The sequence below is a fragment of the Macaca thibetana genome, chromosome 6, assembly GCF_024542745.1.
Source record: "Macaca thibetana thibetana isolate TM-01 chromosome 6, ASM2454274v1, whole genome shotgun sequence".
In the NCBI taxonomy this organism is placed as follows: domain Eukaryota; kingdom Metazoa; phylum Chordata; class Mammalia; order Primates; family Cercopithecidae; genus Macaca; species Macaca thibetana.
In genome coordinates, this window is record NC_065583.1 from 24285172 (window position 1) to 24308229 (window position 23058).

The following is a 23058-nucleotide window of genomic DNA, read 5'->3' on the forward strand; positions in this document are numbered from 1 at the left end:
TAAAAAATTAACTTGAAAAAAAAGAACCCTGAAAGCAACTACTTTTTCCCAACTTGAAAGTAAAGAGCTTTTGGAGTCTTGTTGCTGGAATCAGAGGGGAAAGGAAATGAAATCCTAGCATGCCACTTGATCCAGCAAAGAAAAATATTTGCATAGGGGCCAGGCACGGTGGCTCATGTCTGTCATCCCAGCACTTTGGGAGGCCAAGGTGGGTGGATCACCTGAGGTCAGGAGTTTGAGACCAGCCCAGCCAACATGGTGAAATCCCGTCTGTACTAAAAATATAAAAATTAGCTGGGCATGGTGGCACATACCTGTAGTCCTAGCTACTTGGGAGGCTGAGGCAGGAGAATTGCTTGAACCTAGGAGGTGGAGGTTGCAGTGAGCCGAGACTGAGCCACTGTACTCCAGCCTGGGTGACAAAGTGAGACTCCGTCTCAAAAAAACAAAAAAGAAAAGATATTTGCATAGGTTTAATGAAAATAGTTTTTGTTTTAGTCTACAATTAAGGACATGACAGATGCAGAACAAAAGATAAGTATTATAAAAAATACAGTGGTGATGAAGTAAAAGTGAAGCTGACAAGAGGCAGGAAGTGGGAGTACCAGGGGTGGTAATTTCCTCAGTCTTTTGTCTTTTCATGGAAAGGAGTCAAGATACTAAATCATGTTAGCAAAAGCAGCAATAGAGGTATAAGTATATTATCTATGATTACAAGGGAAAACAACAGAAGCAGTAATATAATCAAATGTTGAGAGGGAGAGAGATAAATGAGATAAAATCCCATCTTTCCAAGTAGGGAGTCAGTATTGTCTAAAGTTGCGAATTAAGAAATAGGCTACCCTCATGAGTGTTACGGAGGTGACTGGAAGAACTGGAAACAGAAGTGATGAGGACAGGCTGCCCAGGGAATTGGGAATACAGGTGGGCAGAAGTGCAGTAGAGACAAGTAGGATGTTTTTCTTTAAAAGCTCTTCTGTAGTATTTGATTTGTTATAATGTGCAATTAAGACCTTAATGGAATTAAGTTATAGTGTGCAATTAACAACTTGAACAAAATGAAGAGGCTGGATTAAATGGTCTCCAAGTCTTTAGAACCAAGAGTCTGTAAAATACAACCACTTTTCTCTTTAGAGAAGGAGAAGCAATGAACATTACTGAGCACTAAGTAATGAGCTAGCTGCTTTATGTCAGTCGCCTGCTGTATGGTTCTGGACAGCCCTGTGAGATAGGGCTCACTGTCCCCATCCTGTGGAGTAAGGTGAACTTTCCTAACTAGGTCTCCACGCAGATGCTTAAATAAGCAGTAAGGCTGACATTTAGATCCAGGGCCACTCCACTTCGACACACATTGTTTCTCCATGGCAGCCAATGCAGCCAAAGTCTTAGGAAGCTTGACTTTCCCCCTTCATTATATATACATGTCATTAAATTGCAAAGTTACCAAAAATAGAAATAGAAAATCACTTAAAATCTTAACACCTAAGAAACTTGAGCCTCACTCATATCTGACAGGCTCATATCATTTGTTGACTTATTGGGTTTTTGGTTATAGCAACTAACATTCTTTAAACTTAAACTGTGGTATATACGCAGTTTGAAGAAGAACAAGAGTCTGAGCTACGTTCTTCTGTGCAAAGAAATAGGAAATTACTGATACCTTTATTCCCAACTTCCAGAGGTAGCCTCGACCCTGAATTGGTTTAAATAATTTCTTTGCAGATGGACTACTTTTTATAAATCTGCTGATGTTTCCAAGTCTATAATTAGACCACTCACGTCAATTTGTACCCACAAATTCCTTCTTCCCTGACCCTCTTATCCCTACCCAAAATTTTCTACCCAGTTTTATCCATCCCATAAATCCCCATTTAAGTTTCACCTTGTAGGAGTGTTCCAAGCCCCTCCAGCCCACAGTGCCTTTGCTTTTTAAAAACTTACCAGAGCTCTTATTCATTCAGGGCTTCCACTAAGTCACCTGCAGACTGGGCTGTCTAATCTAGCCCAGGCTCCTGAAATCTGAGCTTCTGATGGAGGACCAGGACATTGACCCACATCTCATGCAAACATTGATTGAGAGAGAATCTTCTTGAGGGACCACCCGTGTGTAGGACCTGCACGTTCTCTATATTTTTCTTGTTGGCCTGATATGCGAGGCCAGCAAGAATGCAGAGAACGTGTGTATAATAGGATCTAGATACCCAACAAGGTGGTACCAAATTCTGAAGACTTTCATTCTGACTTGAATAGAGCCTGAGCCAGAGATTAAGTAATTCTTCCATTTATATAGCAAACAATAAGCACAAGGCTTTCTGCAAGGTGCTGGAGTAGGTGAGGGAGACCAGATGCACAACGCTTACCAAGATGATGACAAAAGCAAGTAAATGGGCAATTCTAGTAAGTGCTACAATTGGGGTGTGCCTGGGGTCTATGGGGACGCAAAGAGGAGCAAGCAATTCAGACCTTTGGGGAGGATGATAGGGAAGGATTTCTGAAGAAGGACGCTAACTTGGAACCAGGGGTGAGTGATGGACAGCTAAGGGGGAATAGTATCTGCAAAGGCCTCAAAGCAAGAGGCAGGGCTGAGAGCCAAGGTAGACTTAAGCTTTCAGTGCTGGAGGAAAGTGATATGAGACAGGAAGGAGGGGTGGGAAGGAGCGGGTTGGGAAGACTCTTCTAAGTCTCACTTAGATTTCTGGATATTATCCTGATGGTTTTCATCAGGGAAATGGCAGAGTTGCAGCTTCACCTTCTGGTTGCAAGGGAGAGAAAGGATTGGGGAGAGCAAAGTGGGTGTTGGAAGAGTCCAAGCTGGAGAAAGCAGGGCCAGGAGTAAGTGGCAAAGGAGACGGAAGGAAGTGAGCAGAGGCCACAGACCTGATGACTGGACATCAGGACAGCAGGAAAAGAACCCCTGCACAGGGCACCTGTATGATGATGGTGCCGTTCGTGGAGTCAGAGGACACAGTGAGTCTGCAGGCAGGAGGAAGCCAAGGTCAGATTCAGGCAAGGTAAATTTCTGATGTGTGTGGACATGGAAAAGAAGATGTCTAAAATGCAACTGGATGTGAGGCCTGGGCCCTGAAGAGTCTGTGGGGTAGAGCTGAACTTGGAAGTCAGCATGGGATGGAGGCTGACCCCAGGGGAAAGGAACTGCGCCAGGTTTGCATGAGTGGGTGCTTCTCAGGGTGACCAAGACCCTTCTGGAGACTTGAGTTCCTCTGACTATATGAGACCCAAGAGAAAAAAAGCACCAAGTGCTCCTTGAGTTCAAGGGAAGACATAAATTCTGAACATTTCCATGTCTACTAGCATACAGCCTACACAGGGATAAAAAGACACCTTTCAAGTCAGGAATAGGGAAGATACCACTTCTCTGCATGTGCTGCTACCTCTTTATTCCTTTCTTTAGGTCACCAAATATCTACTGAGTGCTTGCTCTGTGATCTGGCAGACAACCCAGAGGCACAGAGATGAAGATGGCACGCTCCATGGAGCCAGGGAGGGGCCTGGATGCTGCGGGAAACCCTATAACAGGTAGAGCTCTCTATAAAAATGAGATTTCAGTGAAGTTTACCAGCTCGTGGAGAAGAGATCCAAGGATCCAAGGACACCTATGACTGAGAAATAAAACAGAATCAACTGGGTTCAATAGGAGAAGCTGCTGACAAAGGGCTTTGGAGACTGAGAAAAGAGAGAAACACCATCAAGTTCCTCGCAGAGAAAGGCATTTGATAAAATGTGTGTTGATGAAAAGGACCAGCGGTTTGGGGAGGATGAGGAAATGATGGCTGTGAGACGGGCCTGAGAGGAGGGGCAGGGTTTTGAACTGTGAGGAAAGGTGCCATCCCATTCAGAAGGAGGAAGAAATCAGGGATAAAATGAGGTGGCTGATATGAAAGGAGTAGGGCATCCTTGGCTTGGGCTTGTGAGGAGTGTGGGCCACAGTGCTATGGGCGGTCAGTGAGCCAGGCTTTCAGTTCTTACGGGGCTTAGAGAAAAGGCTGATTCAAGTCTCCTTGCTCATGGCACGAGGAGGAAAGGGGGCTCTTGGTAACTGAGGACCTGCTTCTTAAGCATTGGAGACTTTGCATTCATTACCTCATTTAACACTAAGAACTCTGTGAGGTAGCTCCTTAGTCCCAGCACTTTTCAGGTGAGGAAACTAAGGCTTAGAGAAGGAGTGTCCCATCTTTTGGCTTCCCTGGGCCATACTGGAAGAAGAACTGTCTTGGGCCACACATAAAAATAAAATACACTAATGACAGCTGATGAGCTTAAAAAAAAAAAAAAAAAATCTCATAACGTTTTCAGAAAATTTATGAGTTTGGGTCAGGCTGCATTCAAAGTCGTCTTGGGCCGTGGGTTGGACAAGCTAGGCTTAGAGAATATAACAGAGTCTCATAGCTATCCAGTATAGAGGCAAGACTTCTGAATTCAAAGATATATGGTTTCCAGTGGAGACCATGGAAATCAACCGGAAATCAGGCTGAGAGAGCCTCATGCAACTCACCCTGCCCTTCCCCTTGGTCTCATTCCATGTAAGAGTCTCCAGACTTAATGACACCAGCTCTTTGATAGGCACGGTGTCTTCCTTTGGACACAGGCAGAGCATAAGTAAACAGAATAATACTTCTTATTAAATGAAGAAATGGGTGATAAACCAGAGCTATGGCCTCTCAGGATTGTCTTGCTGCCAAAGGCCTGCTCTCATCTCCAAGTAGCCATCCGGCCTACCAGGCAATCACCTTCTTTAATATCAACCTCACTGTGTTCTACTTGCTGAGTCTTATAGTCAGGGCCTATAGATGGGACAAAGGCATGAGGATTCCTGGGTGCCTTTAACAAGTCTCAAGTTGGGAATGCTGATTTTAAAACTCCAAGTGGTCACTTAGAATGTTCTGGGTAGTAAATGTCCCCAGCATGAGTTTCCGTTACTCATCATTAGGCAGCAGACTCTGTCCCCTAGAATGAGTCTCCTTCAGAACCATAATGGTGCTGGGAGGGAGAGGCTGGGCTTGCAATGCAGTCGATGCATCAGCAAAGACCCCAGGAACTAACTATGTTTTTTACAAGTGACTGGAATGTGCAATCAGCAAATTCACAGACTGGAAATAAAAATTAATTCGCAATTTAATTGGAACAGAGACCCACAGTCCTCCTTTCCCCATGCTGCCTTGAAAAAGGAACAGCTGACTGGTGAGCCCTATCCAGTTAGTGTCCTGGGCTTTGCTGCATTGCCTTGCTGTACAGGACTGTGCATCTGACCAGGTGGAAGTGGGCATTTCAGGAGGAAAGCCGCTGCCCAGATACCAAAGCAGGACAAATGCCAGCACCTGGAATGCTGGAACAACGGGCAGTTTCCAGGGGTCTTAGATCAATGATACCATCTTGTCAGGGTTTGTGCTTATTTTGGGGGGATGGGGGAAGTTTATTACCCAAGGCTGCTGGGTATCGTTTATGTAGCGAGTATAGTATCCAAGGGCATCACATCCTAGGGAATGCCAAGCACACTGCAGACATCAGAGATTGTTTATAATCACTTTCTAGCAGATGTTATTCTTTAAAAATATATTTAAAAAGAAAGAGGTGAAATGTCTTGAGGAAGGATACCTTTTTATGATTTCCTGAAGGCAACATGTGTCCCAGTAATGGCCCTGGGGTCACCTCATACATCAACCACTATTGAGAGGCAGCAGTGGCTTTTGGAGAGGATTCTGACACCAATTCAGTGCAGCAGGATCGATCGACAGCCATGGCAAACTCGAAGGGGGCAGTGGCATTCAAACTACAAACCTGCTGTTCTTGATTTCCAGTGACTATCATCATTAATAATCTAGTTACCTTACATGTGGGATTTGACTTGAAATTTGTCATTTTCTTCTGGGAGTGCACCAAATACTTAATTTAGCCCCTAGGCAAAGACTGTCCTCTGGAAAATTACTAACTTTAGATATATTTTAATGATTGCCACTCTAGCCTCTTTTTATTGGCTATCTTTATGTTCACTTTCAAAAAATTAGAAAATGCAGATAAATTTTTTAAAGGAGGAAAAAACGTATAACTCTACCACCCAGGAGTCGTCACTGCTAATAGCCTTTTCCAGAGTTTGAACTGCCAAGTTCTTCTCTGCACATACCTTTTCAGCATATATTTTAAAATAAGAACAGAATATACCTACTCTTCTGTACTCTATTTTTATCATTTAGTATATACTATTAGCATCTTCCCATGTGCAGTACAAAGCTTCTATCTGGATTTTTTTGGGCCTATTTTTAGTTATCCTACATCCTTTTTAAAATGAGCATCCTACTCCTCAAAATTACTTGATAAATGAATATTCACTAAAGTATCAGCTCTCAGAAGCCCCATTTTAGTGGGGCCTTCTAAAGATCAGGGTGGGCCTGGTGGCTCAAGCCTGTAATCTCAGCACTTTGGGATGCCGAGGCAGGTGGATCATAAGGTCAGGTGTTCGAGACCAGCCTGGCCAACGTGGTGAAGCCCTGTCTTTACTAAATAAATACAAAAATTAGCTGGGTTTGATGGCGCTCACCTGTAATCCCAGCTACTCAAGAGGCTGAGGCAGGAGAATCACTTGAACCCGGGAGGTGGAGGCTCCAGTGAGCCAAGATTGTGCCACTGCACCCAGCCCAGGCGACAGAGTGAGACTCCATCTCAAAATAAAGAAAAAAAGAAAGAAAGATCGATCAGATAACATTCCAAACCCCTGGAGCGAGTCTCTAATAGCATTTCAGACACTGTGATAGAAAGTGGAGGTGCTCTTTCTTGGGGGCTGAGGGGGTGTTCTTGGTGCTCTTGAATTACAAGGCCAAGGTGGTAAAAGTCAACAAGCCTTAAGGTAGAAGCCAAGGACAATGGGATTCAGTCTTGCCCTGATGCAGACCTGCAGTGAACCTCAGTTTCTTTCTCTGTAACTTGACCCCCAAAGTATGCCATGTGGTTGGGTTGTGCAGCCAGGCAGACTGGTAATAATAGATAAGCTGGTGGAATAGGCATGGCTGAAATCTTCTGAGCCTTGCTGGTCAAAGTTGGGAGTTTGAATTTTAAGAATAACAAGAATCCACCTGTCAGTTTTAAGCTGGAGAGTAACAATCTGATTTATCATTGTATGAAGACCCCTTTGCTGTTAATGCTAAGGCATGCCCCTCTCTTGGCTCGAGCATGGAAAGGCGGTGACCCTCAGTAGAGCTGGGTTTGAGACATTTCTCTTAAACAGCGCATAGGGAGAAGGCATTCTTGTGTGTTAGTATTCCTGAAGCAGATGGCAAGCCTTCCCCCCACGGCCAATGGGAGGAGGGTGGCTGCCAGAGGTGTTCTCTTAGGGCCACTCACTGGCCTCTCATTTGGACTGGCCAGCTTCCCTGGGTTCATTTGCCTTTCTTGGATCTTAAACTGGTATTTCCTGATGGTGAATCAAATAGGTGGTCAGCCTGTGAGTCACGGCTGACTTCGGTGCTAGCAAATGCCTCTATAAATTTTTTAAATGAGGCCAGATGTAGCTCCGGGATATATGTTACCAAGAATAAATCTTACCAACTAGCGGAGTAGCTGGAAAAGACAAAAACCCTCATGACTTTTTCTTCATACATCATGACCTTGTCTGCTTTAACCCCTTTCCTTCTTAACTTTTTGATCCCTGATGAGGTTTTATGTCTCCCACTTCAACTTCACATTAGGAAAAATTCTAAACATATAAAATATTTGAAGGAATAATATCCTTATACCCTTGACGTACAGTCACAATGAACATTTTGTCATATTTGCTTTATTTTAGAGTCATTTGAGAGTAAATGGAAGACATTGAGTCACTTCAGCCTTAAACACCTAAGCATGCAACTCCCAAAAACAAGGACACCCTCCTGTGTAACCTCAGAATCGTGATCCCCTAAATTTAAAATTTTCCTAATATCATATACAATGTAGTCAAGACTAAAATATCCTCAATTGTTCTTAAAATATTTCTTTTACAGCTTTTTTTTGGAACCAGGATCTAACCACGATGAGTTTTCCAAAGTGTGAATAATATGCAATTGCTATACAAAAACAACGAACTTCAATGATCCCTCCTTGGAGAACTGCCAGGAGCTTGTGCTTCTGCAGAAGTTTCTCTCTGGGAGGAGTTAGTAAGTGAAAGTTAGGATTCAGTAACTTTGCATGTACCAAGTGCCATGCGAATGCTTGTTATTCCCACTATATGATAACTACAAGAGAAATAATCAGTAGGTGATTAAGAACCACGGTCTATCGACTGTAAAATTGCTGTGCTGACAGTAAAAGCAAAAAAGGTTTTTAGAGTCAGGATGCAAAAAAATATTTTACTGTAAGGAAGTCACATCAGAATTCAAGGGATTCATGTTTTATTTTTGCATTGCTTTCTGTCTTAATTTTCTTTTTGTATTATACTTAATTTACAACTGATGAACATCAGTTTTAAAACTGAGGGATTCCATCAAATATCAAAAACCTTAAGTGTTCCCAACTCACTTAGTCTATGAGGCTAACTGGAGACTTGATTTCTCTTGGCTACAGGCTACCATAAAGATTCCGTGTACATATTTAAAAAAGATTCAATACGATCCTAAGAATGTCAGATTTATGCAGAATGGCATTAGACTCTACCTTTAGGGTTCTGTTCACAGTTGAGTGAAAAACTACCATTTTTAGCTGATTTCCTAAAAACAATAATCAAACCAGTATTTTCTTAACCTTTAACTCTGATTTTTGAGGCAACAAAAAGACAAATAACACTAATGCATTATGTTTTTGTGTGGAGAAAGGAGCTGGAAATGGGAGGTCCAGGCAACCCCACAGGGATCACTGCTTGGATTTTCTAGCAGGAGGGGGATGGGAAGCTGGGCCTAACCAGAGAGCTTAGTGTTCTAAACATTCCCTTATATGGAGGCACATAATGTGTTTCCCGCATACTGATGTTAAGCCTCAAGGATACACAGCCTGTGAGGCAGGCAAGAAATTAGGCTTCTCATTTCCACCATGACCCTCTCCCTTGCACAGAATGTACAAGTCGCAGCTTCCAGCCCTCATTTGGGACTCCAGGTGCAGTGGAAGCCTCAACCGAGAGACGGTGCCTCTGCTCCTATTCCACTGGTTCCTCACTTTCAGCAGCTCTTCGTAGCCCTCGCTAAATCTATCAGTAATTTAATCTTACCTGATTGTATGTGATCTTCTCCTGTCAATCTATGCCTTGCTTGAATAGTGCTGTATATTACTATGTTTCATCTCCAACCCCTTCCCCTGTCCCCTGAACTGTCAAGGGGATAATAGACTTATTATTCTGGATCAGAATAATATCTGGTCAACTGGGAAAGATCTATAGCCAAGAAACTGTGGTCTAGAAAGTGGGCTTTCCCTTCCCTCAAGTGTATGCCAATGTCTTCCAAGGTTAGCATTTCCTAAAGTGGAAATTGGGCACACAAGGAAATGTGATTTAATCATAATGAGCCACACAGTGAGCAAGTTCTTTCCTTTTTTAGTTTCCTATCAATCTTTCTGACAACCTTAATGAGACAGTTTCCATTTGAAACCAGCACAGGTTAGCACCTAATATTTACTAATCTTGTTTTTATCAAAGAGGGAGTAGCGCTTGTGTTCAGAGATCTGGGCAGGCAGCAGCTGGAATTATATGACTTTGCTGTATTTTGGTTGAATGTATTATTCTGGTTGCTTTCTAATGATGGCAAGAGATGATTTTTTCTTTTAAATGCAAGTGATGGTTTCCTTTTAAAATTAAGTTTCATTAAAAGGATTATGTAAATAACAGAACCAGTGATCTGCAGATGTGGCAAGAACTATGACAACTAAGCATCCATGTCAAAAGTCTGGCAGCTCTAGTCCAAGAAGATGCTTCTAGATCAGAGATCCTCTACTCTGGCTGCACATCAGAGTCAAGTGTGGAGCTCTGAAAGTATCTGGGTCTGGCCAGGCGTGGTGGCTTGAACCCCACCACTGGAGGGTTTGGAGGGCTAACCCTCTATGCTGAAAACCAGTGGGTGGGTAGTGAACAGTGCCATCAGGGATGGGATATGCCCTGGAGTCTCACACTCTGCCTGGCCCATGGGGGCTCTTGGTCTTGTCTGTGGAACCAGTGACTCTTACCTCTCAGACCATTTTTTCCCAAGTCCTGATATGTTCACACTAACAGGTTTGTTTTTCAGATAAAGCCATGTCTGAAAAGATGTAAATATACTTAAAAATCATAAAGTCACACAAAGGAAGGGTATTATTGGGAGTCAAAGTGCCTCCATTCCACAAAGCGTGGATAATTTTCAACCAAAAACATAATCAGTGTCTGGGCTAAGAAACACTGATACAGAAAGGCCAGAGGCATTACTTGTGGGTGCCTGGGCAAAGGGACAGGATACGCTTCTTGGGCAGCTGGAGGAGCCTTTTCTCAGAGTGACGGGCAAAATCATCCTGGATCAAGCACAGGTGGGCGTATGGAGTGATGGTCTGAGGGGGTGGTTGAGATGGGGCTTTTACTTTTTTACTTTCCATGCATTTGAATTGTATACATTTGCTACATATGAGTCTTTCCTTTTAAGGAAAAAAGTAATATTTAATGCAATAAATCTAAACAATAAAGTCTAGAAAGTGAGAGATACTTCTCCCACACCCCTGTCACCCACCACACCTCATAGAGGTAGTCACTCTTCTCACCTTGGTGGGTACTGCTTTTATAACTACTAATTTTATAAGGGAAAATCTGCTAGAACACAAAAACATCTGGAAGAATATCCTTTAGAATGTGAACAGAGGTCGGCCGGGTGTGGTGGCTCACACCTGTACTCCCAGCACTTCGGGAGGCTGAGGTGGGCAGATCACTTGAGGTCAGGAGTTCAAGACCAGCCTGGCCAACACCTCATCTCTTCTACTAAAAATGCAAAAATTAGCTGGGCGTGGTGGCGGTGCCTGTAACCCCAGTTACTCAGGAGGCTGAGGCAGGAGGCTGAGGCAGGAGATTGCTTGAACCCTGGGAGGCAGAGGTTGCAGTGAGCCGAGATCATGCTACTGCACTCCAGCCTGGGCAACAGAGTGAGACTCCATCTCAAAAAAAAAAAAAGTGAACAGAGGTCATCTTAGTGTGACAAAGTGGTTTTTGTTTTCTTTCTGCTTCTCTGAGTTTTCATTCAATGAATTTATTTCAACTGTGTAATAAAAACAATTAGAGGAAAGACATTAAAAGGTAGAAGTGGGAGACAGAAGGTCAGATGTGGGCATGAAACTACTGAAAAGAACAAAAACAATCGGCAAAGCTCAGCTGGGCATCTCTCTGTACTGTAATACACCTTAAGGTTAGCACCTTAAGGATCTTTGGACTCCAAGGGGCATCTGGTTTTCATCCAGACTCCTGCACTAGCTGTAAGGCTGGGAAAATCAGCTCCCTCTTGGGGCCTCGGTTTTCCTATCTAGAAAATGTGAGGTTGCACTAGATGAGTGGTTTTCAACAGGGGGAGGTTTTGCCCTCCTAAGGACTATCAGGCAATATCTGGAGACATTGTTGGTTGCCACAATGAAGGGATACGACTGGAATATAGTGCAAAAATGCTGTTTGACATCCTATAAAGCCTAGGGAAACCCCCTAAAAGATTATCTGGCTCCAAATGTCAGTGGTGCTGAGGTTGAGAAACTGACCCTGGATGGTCTCTGGGGGCTTTTCCAGATCTGATAGGCATTTGGATCTGTGAGTTTGGGTCTAGACTCGCCTCATCTCTGATGAGGGCAGTAATGCTCTCAAAGGACTGACTGGAGTGTTTCTGTGGTCCACTCTAACAAAATAAGGAGAGAAGAAGTAACAGAGATGAAGGCAGAGGCAAGAGGCCTTGCAGTAAAAGGCAGACTAAAAGGCTCTGTCCCTCCCAGGGACTCGGGCCCGCCCTCCCTCACACTTACAAACAGGTCCCTCTCCTGGTGTATGCTGGCATAACAAACAATGGCCCGAAGTCTAGAAAACCACACAAAATTTGAACAAAAACTTAGTGACTGCGACTTCCCTAATGACCACTTTCTGATTTCCCAGGGAAGAATTTCCTTTAAAAACCTGATACAAATCAGTATTTTTTATGTTTCAGATTAGATCCAACAAATATTAAGAGGCTGCGATGACCAGACCATTTATGGACACGAGATAAAAGACATAGCACTACCACTACAGACTGCAGGAGGAAGGTCTTTTCAAGAAGTAGCGCCAGAACAATCTGGAAATAAAAGATTTATACCTCCCATTAAACACAAGCATCAATTCTAGGTGAATAATATGGACTTAAAGGTCTGTTTAGCCTTGAAGGACTAACCTCTAAAACTTTCAGAGGATAGCCTATCTTGATGCGTGAGAGTAGGAAAGGTTTTCTAAACAAGTCACAAGAGTATCAACTGTAAGGGAAAAAAAATAACTACCTTAAGCCTGAAGAACTTCTGTTCACCAAGACACAAGCCAGAGTAATATATCTGCAATACATGTATCCATAATATATAATGGCCACAAATCCATAAGAAAGATGACTTAAAAAGGCAAGAATGTTGACCAGCACTTCACAAAAGATGGTGTCCAAATGGTTAGTAGCATGTGGAAGGAGAATCAGCATCATTAGGGAAATCAAAATCATAATGAAAGATGACACCCCCCACCAGAATGGCTATGATAAAGAGGGACAAATTGTTTATGAGGCTGCAGAGAAGTTATAACTCTCATATACTGCTGCATGGGAGTATAAATTGGTACAATTTGCAAAACTGCTTTGAAGCTAACCTAATAGGTATTTCCCTAATAAAAACAGGAGCATACATACAGCAAAACACTTGTACAAGAATATTCATGACATCATTATTCATAATAGTACCAAACTATAAACAACCCAAATGTCCACCCACAGTAAAATGGATGATTCAGTTAGTCTGTTCATGCAATGAGAATACTAGAGTAATTGATTCAGTAATAAAAAATGGATGATTTACAACATGGATGAATCTCAAATGTAATCTTGAACGACAGAGGTCAGAAAGGAAAGGGAAAACATACTAGATAACTCTATATGAAATTCAAGGACAAGCAACATTATCTCCGGAAATAGAACTCAGAACCATGATTCTTTGCGGAACACTGAAGAGGGCATGAAAGAACCATCTATGATACTGTAAATGTTCTGCGTCTAGACCTGGGCTACATGGACATGTGCCTTCATCAACCTGTACACTTAAGATTTATGCATTTGACTGTAATATCTTAATTGAAACCACCAGAATACCCTATAAAAACCCAAAACCAGAAAAATAATGTCACAGGTACCTGGGTTTCTGTACTAATATTGCACCCTGAATTTTGAGAAATATTTATAAGCACCTAACTTAATGAGGAAAATACCTTTGTCCAAGTCATCAACTATTCAATTTATATCCCTCTACCTATCAATGATATATTAATCTGTTTTTTTTTTTTTTAAAAGCAAACGACAGAATGAGAAGGTATTATGGAACCTATAATCAGAAAGACCTCTGAAAATCTATTAGAAAAAGACAAAATATGGAAAAGTAAAGGGGGCAAGAGATTTCTTACTTGTTCCTTTGCACTTTCTGGTATTTCCCAGTTTTTCTAAAACTAGCATATACTAACTATTTTAAAATGATAGGTCAATAATAATACATGAATATGCTTTCCTTGTAAGACATTAAGACATTCTAGATAAGGCTAAAAAGTCCCTGCTGACCTCTAATCCTGGATTCCTCCCTAATACCTAGAGAAAATGATTGTTAACTACTCGGTATGCTTTTTTGCTAGATCTTTTTCAATGCAGTATTATTTGTGGGGTTTATTTTTTGTTTACATCTATGGCATCATATGTGTCTTAAAACTTTTTTTAAGCTCACTATTGTATCTTTCACTATTTTTTATCTTGGTATGTGCAAAGCTACTTTATCAGCTTATTCTTTTTACCTGCTTCACAGTTTTCCATGAGAATGGATATTCCACAGTTTGTACAGCCTTTCTTCTACGATGGCCATTAGGCATCTTTCTTTTCTTTTTTTTTTTGGCAATTAGTAGTCCTCTTTCATTGAGAACAATTGGTATGTCATTTAAATATTTATTTCTAGCTTCCTAAACTAAAAAAAACCTCCAGAAAGTTCACGCTTCATTCTAGTCTCAGAAAGCACTATCTAGGCTTGGAGATCTCCCCGGCTGTCTAAGTAGAAAGGGGAGTGTGGACTTCAGTGAGCCTAATCCCTGCTCTGTGTTCCCCACCCTTCCCCGACCCCTAGCCCCCAAGGACTGGGATCATCAATACCGGAAACCTGTGCTTTAGTTCTTCCATCTCTGCTGCTGCTATGCTGTGTGACTTCAGGTGAGTTCCTCCTCTCTCTGGTTCTCTGTTTTCTCACTTATGAATAGAAGGAGTTGAAACATTCATGCTGTAGGGGGTCTGTCTCAGCTCTGAAGGTCATTGATACTGAGTGTCCTGTTGTCCTCAGTGATACACGTGAGTGACCACCCAGACGGTGCCTGAGGAAGTTGTCCTTTCCTTGCAGCCCCCATCAATAGTCTGCCTCCTGGAGTCTGAATAGGGGAAGCTGAATTGGCGGTCTCTGAATCACAGTTCCTCATGAAGAGAGGTGCTTAACAGGAGACACTCGGGGAATGAGGCTTCAGGGACCCCCCACTCCGACCTCCACTGTTCCTGGTGCCCCCGAGGCCTTCAGAAGTTGTCCCTATGTATCCCTGTGACTTCTGAAGGCTACATTGCTATAGCAACCTGGGTCTGCTGATCTGTGTAAAAAACCTATCAATTAGTTGTCTGGAAAGTCCATTTAAGGGGTAACAAGCAATTACTCCTTATAGAGGAAGAGCAAACAGTCCCCATTTCAGAGCCTCTCAGGGTGAGTTTGAGAGCGGCAGGTCCAAGTCACTCATTTTAGGGATGGGGGATGAAATGAACTGGTTCATCCCAAGTCACAAAGACAATTAGAGGCAAGGCATCCTTTCTGGCTCTGATTCGGAAGCTGCATTATCTCTCTACCTTTGTTCCAGGCTCTTCCTTTCCCCTCCCGTCTATTCTCCGAGCACCTACTGCCTCCAAGATGGGCTCTAGATTGTAAGAGACTTGTCGTTCACTCTCCCAATAGCTCCCAGGCCTTTGAAAACAGCCAAGCAGACCCCCTCACCTGCTGCTCACATGGCATCCTGCAGTGGCCCATGAGGCCCCAGTGATCTGCTGCCTGGCTGCCTCCCTCCACGTCTCTTACCTCTGTCCTCTTGGCACCAGCTCACTATGAGGTCCTCCCTGTCCCTTAAAGACCAAGCTCTATCCTCTTCAAAAACAGCACATCCCTCTCTGACACAGCCACTCTCCCTTTATCCTGTAATCCTGTGTATTCCTTCACAGCTCCCCTCCCCACCTGCAACCACAATCTGATTATTATGACTTTGCTTGTTTCCCTCTCTGGAATAAAAATGGCAAAACTCTGTCTCTTATTCATGGCCATTTATCCACAACCTAGAACTGCTCCTGGCAATGAAGAGGCTCGCCACGCCTCTTGCTGAATGAGTGGATGGAGGCTGAAAGAGATTCCCACTAGGTCCTGAGAATGATGCACCCCAGAGTAACATCCTTCCGTTTCTTTCTGCTCCAGGCTGTCTCTGCTACCCTGACACCTGTAGGACTGGGCCCACTGGGAGCACCTTGGGGAGGAAGGAGGAGAGCACAGCCTCTGAGTCAGCCGTGAGGCAGAGCAAATCCAAGTGGTCATGCAGGAAGAAGAGTGTGCCAGTTCTGCGGGGTCCTAAGAGGGAGATGTATGGGGGGTGTGCTTTGTTCAATATGACAACACTACCGATGTACCGATGGTTTAGTTCTTACTGCATGAGCTTTACATGTGGTGTATCTTTCCAGCCTTGAAACTATCCTGCAAGGTAAAACAACTGTCCCCCATCATAAAAAATGAAGATGACAGTGCATGTTCTCCCTCGGCCTGGGACAGCTTCACCAGGCAAATTCCTGCTCATTCTCCAGGCCACCTCCCCGGAGAAGTCCTTCCTCAGCCCCAAGAACGCATTGAGTTCTCTGCTTTCTGTTCCCACGGGACCCTGCACTCACCCCTCCTAGCTCTTGCTGTAACCACAGACACACGATTTCAGCGTAAATATGGACAGGACAGGAGGCAGGGCTGGACACTGCTACATGCCCCAGCACAGTGCCTGTCCTGAGGTATCCAAGGAATAATTATCTAATGAGTGAGATGGAGCAGGGAACCCCCTAGGGGCCTGCAGCACCACCCCACCTAAGCATGGAAATAAAATCTTGAGTTTCTTCAAGGGAAATTCCAGGCACCTAGCTAGCCCTGAGAAGTAAATAAGCAAGCTGATAAGCAAGAAGGTAATAGTAACTTAAAGATAACATCTTCACATATGAGCCGGAGTTGTTTTTCAGAAACCTGGACCCACACCAAACAGATGTGCTGGCATGCAGACCTCAGATAAGAGGGAACTGCAGGCCGAACTCTGACCTCAGTTCTTTGTTCCTGGGAGGCCTGGAAGAAATCATACCCACAAGCCAGAGCTAACATTCTTTTCTGCTGACCCTAAATTTTAAAGCTTCTCTTCCTTACCCAATTGCAAATCAGAAACTCTCTGAATCTACCTATGACTGTAAGCCCCCACCTACTTCAAGATAGCCTGCCCCATTGGGCTAAACCAATGTGTAACTTCCCTACAACGACTTTTAACTTTGCCTGAAACTTCTGCTTTCCTGAAACTTACCCCTGCCTCTAAAAACCCTTGTTTGCAAGTCATTGGAGAGGTGAGGTCTTAGGTGAAAACTGCTCAGTTCTCCTTGCATAGGACTCTAAAAATAAACGCCCTCCTTTCTCCTGCAGTAAACCTCGGTGTGGATGTTTGTCCCCTACTGTGCCAGGCAAGTGGACCCCAGTTTGGTTCCATAACATGAGGGAATGGCAAACTAAGACCTAGACAACTGCACTAATCGTGATTGGGAGAGCCAGGACTGGAATGCATGTCTGTCTGGAAATGAACTGAAAAGAGCATGTGAGCTTACACTAAAAGAGCACAAATTGATGCTGCAGGAGCCTCAATATCTGGTTGGAGTTGGCATCCCCTCCAACCTGGAGATACCTCAATTCCTTTGGGCTCTGGACTTACCAGAGCTTGCTCTATGAGGAGGCAGAAGAGGATGGCATTGCCCACTTCCCTCAGGCTCTGGAACACGTCTGTTTTGAGCTCTGCGTACTCAATGATGTCCTTCAGCTGGTGGTGGAAGAACTCCAGGATCCCTGGGAGAAGAAGCGGGATGGGTCAGTGGGAAGTTGACACTGCTCAGTAGGGTCTATGGGAAACAATGACTGAGTGGCAGCCCCAGACCTGACTCTCGGATAGCAAAAAGCCAAACCACGTATCCCTCTTCTCTGCAGGCCCAGAGTGAGATTTCTTTCAGGGCTCAGTACTGGAAAAAGTTCGAGAAGCGGGCTCGTGTCTTTTTCAGAACACACACACATGTGCACGTGCACACACACACAAATGAGGCAGCACTGGACCCTTTCCAGTCCCTCCAAAGTTGCCTGAATTCCTATCATGACAGGAATGAATATTTATTAGTAGGTGTCAGATATTGTGCTGAGCACTTTATCTGTAATACCTCATTTACTACAACAATATCACTAGGCACTATTACCCCTGTTTTCAGATAAGGCTCAGAGAGCGTAAGGGGCACGCCCATAGTCACATAGGTAGTAAGTAGGGCAGCTGGGACTGAACTCAGAAATTTTAGCCTTATCTTTTTCCTATTCTGAATCATGCAGACCCAGCACTAGACATCTTGGTTTTGAAAAGAAACATCAGATGCCAAGTCACAGTCCCCATCTTTCCCTCTTCTCCAGGCCCTGTATTCAGTTCACTATCAAGGAAGGAACTAATTATTTCTCTGCCCAGTGGTCAAACAGCAGAGATGTCCATTTCCTCACTTATCTTAGATATGTCAACTTGGCACCACTGCCTGGAGCCTCGGTCTCCCCAAATATGCAGATGGAGGAAGATCTGGAGGTGCTGAGCTCATAAGTACCTTTTCTAATAACCTGGCTCTGCATTATTTAAACAAGCTGACATCTGCTGTCGTCTTCCAACTTCCTAGCAGTCCCATGAGGCAGGCCCCGCAAGCATCATCTCCCTCCACTGACAAGATGATACCATTGCTCAGAGGGATTAAAAGGCTATCTAGCTAGTGGCCGGGGAGGATGGATAGCCAGTACTCTGCCAGCTCACTGGCATGTTAGAGAAGCAAACGCTCTGAGGTGGATGGTCAGAGCCTCCCTTCCCACCATGGGATGGGTCTGGATTGTTTTGCTATCACCAACCTGGGGAGCCATACTCATGTCGGGGCAATCGGCATATCTTGGGCATCACCTCTATCAGTGTTTTCACATACTGGAGAATGGTTCCTTGGAGCTGACAAAAGAAGAGTACAGATGAGTGAGATAATCTGCTGCAGCAAGTGTGCATCTCTGGGCTGAATTCTGGGCTACGGAGGGTTCTGTTGAGACCTCTGAGAGGAAGGGGCAGGCTTGCCTAAAGGTGGAGAACAGTCCCTTTGACCTTTATAAGACTGAAAAAGGAGCTCTCTCATTATTCTTTCGGGCTTACAGACTTCAAGGAGGGCACATTTCTAGGTGTAGGGTCTTTCCTGGGGCTGAGGATGCTTGTATCAGATTCAGACTCAGAGCTAAAATGAAATGGAGCCAGGAAATTGTGGAGATTGAAACAAGCTATTTAATTTCAGCCTGGAAAATTCATGGCACGTTCATCCCTCCTGTGCCCAAGGCAGACATCTTTAATCAATTACCACATTTTCTGGTTTTACTCTGGATTTAGCTCCACAATCTTTAACAACCCATGGTTCCACAAAGCTGCTGCCACAGAATTGGAGTTAGCAGATTAATCCTATTTGCTATCCCTGATCTGGTTATAAATTACTTTTGTCACTTGAAATTTTCATAAACATCTTAAATGTTTTGGCCTTCAGCAGTGTTGCAGGAAATTAAATGAAATTCAGATGACCATATTTGGGGCAGATGCAGAATAGTGGTAAAGGTAGATATAGCGGTAAAGGGATACAGAACTCTCTTAAAGCCAGTGCAGTATGAGAAGCAGTGTTTAGCAAGAAATCCCAAGGGAAAGAAGCATGGTGATTGATTAGAGATGTCTGCCGTGGGTAAGGGCGTGGAAAATGGCAGCTACAAGTGTCATGAATTCGCCCTGCTCAAATTAGATAATGGAGTACAGCTGGGGAGCATGAGGAGTCAGTGGTAAGCGCTGAAGGACAAAATCAGGATTTCTGACTTCAGTCATCAAATACAAGGAGTTTGGGGTCAGAAAATGAGGAGCACAGCTATAGGTCAAAATGTGCACAGAAATGTAACAGAATGATAGGTAAGACCAATCCAGGGATACGGGCAAGGGACTCCCTGAGCAGTTTCTACAGGCAGAGCTGCAGTGCCTGGGATTTGTTTTTACAGGCCAGGTAAAAAGTAAAAGCAAACCTTGTTTATGTCAAACCCACATGGGCACATCTCAAGCCACACTGAGGCCTTTCCTTACCAAGCTCTTCACAATCTTTAGCAGTTCCTCCATGACCACAGCGATGCCCTGGTAACCCAGGAGTCTGCAGATAGTCTTGAAATGAGGTGGCCCCACAAAATTCCTGTAGGAGCTGTAGATGTGGCTGTAGGCAATGTTGAGAGGCTGGAAAACAGAGTGGCAAAGTAAGTGCCTGAGTACTGAATGGATGCTGGTGGAGTCCTGGCAGATGTTCCGCTGACAGAAGAATTAGGAACTCAGTGTTATGAGTGTGCTCACTGGGGCTCTATGAATACGTTTGCAAAATGATGGTCAGAGAGAGAGGTATGGTCAGTGACTACAGGATGGCGCACAGTCACCAGATGGAGCAGCCACTCCCTAGCAGAAGAGGATAAAGGACTTCCAAGCAAATATCCCTTTTATAGGGATTCCTGCCACCCATGATGTTCCACACCCAAACCAGGAGTTTCACAAATGGAGCCATGGGGGAAAAGATAAACAGCCAATTTCCTTTCTTAAGAGGCATTACTAGTACTAGACATTGGCTGGAAGAACCATGTGAAAACTCAACAGCTGCTTCAATATTGTCATCTTTCCTCTACTGTTAGTTGTTTCCATCTATGACAGGCGGGGTCCTGGGAACACACAGGCCTGGGAGTCAGGAGACCTCTGCTGAGTGCATGGGACAACTGCCCAGGGTTTTTGAGCCTTAGTTTCCACATCTATGAAATGAGGGGTTGGATTAAGTCAGTGGTTTCCTAACTTTAAGAGCAGCAATCCGAAGGAAAGATGCCACGGAAGCTCATATGTGAAGCAGGCAAAATGGAGCTGCTCTGGCTTGGTGCTGGCTGGGGACCCAGAGCCCTGGCCACCACCATTGTCCTCTGGACCTCATGAGACACCATAACTGAACCTGAAGGATCTCTTTAAGATCCTTGTCTGAGAATATACAACCAAACTATAGGGCCCTAAATTGGTCTCACTTGTTTGGTGAGAATGTAAAGTTATCATTGACTCTAATGCTCTGTTCTGGAAATGCCGCTTACGAAGCACCTAATGCCAGGCTTTGTGAAGCCCTCCAGGTACATTCTTGTTTAATCCACCCAACAAACCTATGTGATCTATATAATTATTAGTCCCATTTCACAGATGAGGGAACTGAGGCTCAGGTGGGAAGCAGCCTGCACTCACTTTAAGTGGGTATGGCTGATTCCAAAGCCCATGCTCTACCTACCATGGTGTATTTTGGAAGTTGAATTCTTATATAAATGATACTCAGTTTTTTACATAAGGTTTTAATTCAAAACTTAGGTTTTTTTCTTTGTTTCTTTGTTTTTTGAGACAGAGTCTTGCTCTGTCACCCAGGCTAGAGTGCAGGGATGTGATCTCGGTTCACTACAATCTCCGCCTCTGGGGTTCAAGCGATTCTCCTGCTTTAGCCTCCCAGGTAGCTGGGATTACAGGTGCCCTCCACCATGCACAGCTAATTTTTGTGTGTGTGTTTTTAGTAAAGGCAGGGTTTCACCATGTTGGCCAGGCTGGTTTCAAACTCCTGACCTCAAGTGATCCGCCCATCTCAGCCTCCCAAAGTGCTAGGATTATAGGCATGAGCCACTGCACCCAGTCCAAAACTTAGTTCTGAGTATAGTTCTCCCAACTGGAATTGCAAAAATCTTGTACATGAAACATGCAATTTATGGGATGACCACATAAGATATTCTATTCACTGAAATTCTCTACTAGCTAGCTAGTTAGAAATTCTACATCAGTTAAATGGAAATTCTCATGATGCTTTTGAAGTACTGCAAGATTTTCAACTCCCTTTGGAGCCATCAAGAAAATATTTAATTGAGTTCAGTCTAAGTTTTGAGTTAAGTACGTATATATGAATTATTCTAAACTTTACAAAACAAGCATCACAAATATGCACTAATAACAAGGATACGTGAAGAACACAATTAGAGTTCCCACTAATAGCAAGGACTTGTGAAGAATTAGAACACCCACTCATTCACCAGGTTGAGTAATAGTTCACTTGGTGAGCTAATGTCTAGATATTGGGAGGCCTGGAATGTGAGAAAGAGCAAAGTTTTTTTTTGTACATGACACTGAGGAGCTGTCACAGCAAACTGCCTGAACCTAGGGGAGGAACTTTTTGTATTTAGCTTCGAAATGTATGGGCCAGGAATGGCTTACATAGGGAGAAAATGGAACTGACTTAAGAGTATGATGTTCACTGAAGTCGATGTTCAGCAAATCCTTGGAGTGTATGATTTGCTGAGTTGATTTAGCTAACTGTGGGGCCAGGCCATGTCACTTTCTAGGTATGAAGCAAATCTATTTTAGTGCCTCTGTCACAGGCCACCCTGTCAAACAGGGCTGGGGCTAGGTTGAGGTGAGTGAGGCACACAGGATGCAAAATGCTAGGAGGCGTGTACTCTTCTAAGTGAGTGCAGCTTAGTTTTTGCCTTGTTAGCAAAGCCCCACTCTGTATTCTCCTGTTTCCCTCTCTGGAGATAAGGAATACATAGCAATCACCAAACAAGCCATGGCTTACCTCTGTTGGGAGGAGGAGACTAATTGGAAAGGGGCACGAGGGGACTTCCTAGGGTGATGGAAAAGCTCTACATCCTGATTGGGCTGTTGACTACATAGAGGTGTTTGTCAAAACTCACAGAACTGTACATACAATTATGATCTGTGCCCATGTGCACCAAATGTTTGTATCCCTTCCAAATTAGGATTTGGAATCTTAATCACAAACAAATTAGGATTCTTGTGTTGAAATCCTAACTGCCAATATGATAGTACTAGGAGGTGGGCCTTTGATAGGTGATCAGGCCATGAGGGTGGAGCCCTCATGAGTGGGATTAGTGCCCTCATCAGAAAAGATAAGAGTGCTCACTGTTTCTCTCCTCTCTGCCATGGGAGGGTACAGTGAGGAGAGGGGCCATCTGCACAGCAGGAAGTAGGCCCTCACCAGACACTGGATCTGTTAGCACCTTGATCTTGGACTTCTCAACCTCTAGAACTGAGAGAAATAAATTTTGTTATTCAAATCACTCAGCTTACGGTATTCTTGTCATAGCATGCTGAACTGACAGACAGTGCATCTTACTGAATATGATTATACCTCAATAAAGAAGTAAATTTAAAAATCCCACTGAGCTATGTCATAGCTTAATTCACCTTCCCAACATGATTTTCAAAGGTTAAAAAGCAGAAACATGCTTTAAATTTTCTCCTGAAGAGAGCGGTGGCTTAAGCCAGCACAGGTACCAGGTGACAAAGACCTGGCTGTGCTCACAGCCATGGGAACATGGTGTTCATGGACGGCCCTAACAGCCTTCTCATTCTCCACCCACACCAGGGACTCTGGGCTTCTCCTGTAAACCCAGCAAAGCTCTCAGAACATTCTCTTTTGTCCCCTTTTCAAATATTTAATGAAA

General features: G+C 43.8%; 3 protein-coding genes across 7 annotated transcripts in view; 2 read left to right on the top strand and 1 right to left on the bottom strand.

The window, feature by feature from the left end:
• MED7 (mediator complex subunit 7) overlaps window positions 1–23058 on the top strand; it is a 437050-nt gene that overhangs the window by 191294 nt on the left and 222698 nt on the right. The gene's annotated exons all lie outside the window — the stretch shown is intronic.
• The window catches only part of FNDC9 (fibronectin type III domain containing 9), a 110726-nt gene that overhangs the window by 73899 nt on the left and 13769 nt on the right, over window positions 1–23058 (top strand). The gene's annotated exons all lie outside the window — the stretch shown is intronic.
• The window catches only part of CYFIP2 (cytoplasmic FMR1 interacting protein 2), a 132221-nt gene that overhangs the window by 18023 nt on the left and 91140 nt on the right, over window positions 1–23058 (bottom strand). For all 5 annotated transcript variants that reach the window (XM_050793900.1, XM_050793897.1, XM_050793899.1 and 2 more), the window contains exons 24-26: window positions 19631–19774; window positions 18391–18481; window positions 17183–17313 (exon numbers count right to left, since the gene is read on the bottom strand). In XM_050793900.1, coding sequence (XP_050649857.1) covers window positions 17183–17313; window positions 18391–18481; window positions 19631–19774 — 366 coding nt within the window. The remainder of the gene's footprint in view (window positions 1–17182; window positions 17314–18390; window positions 18482–19630; window positions 19775–23058) is intronic.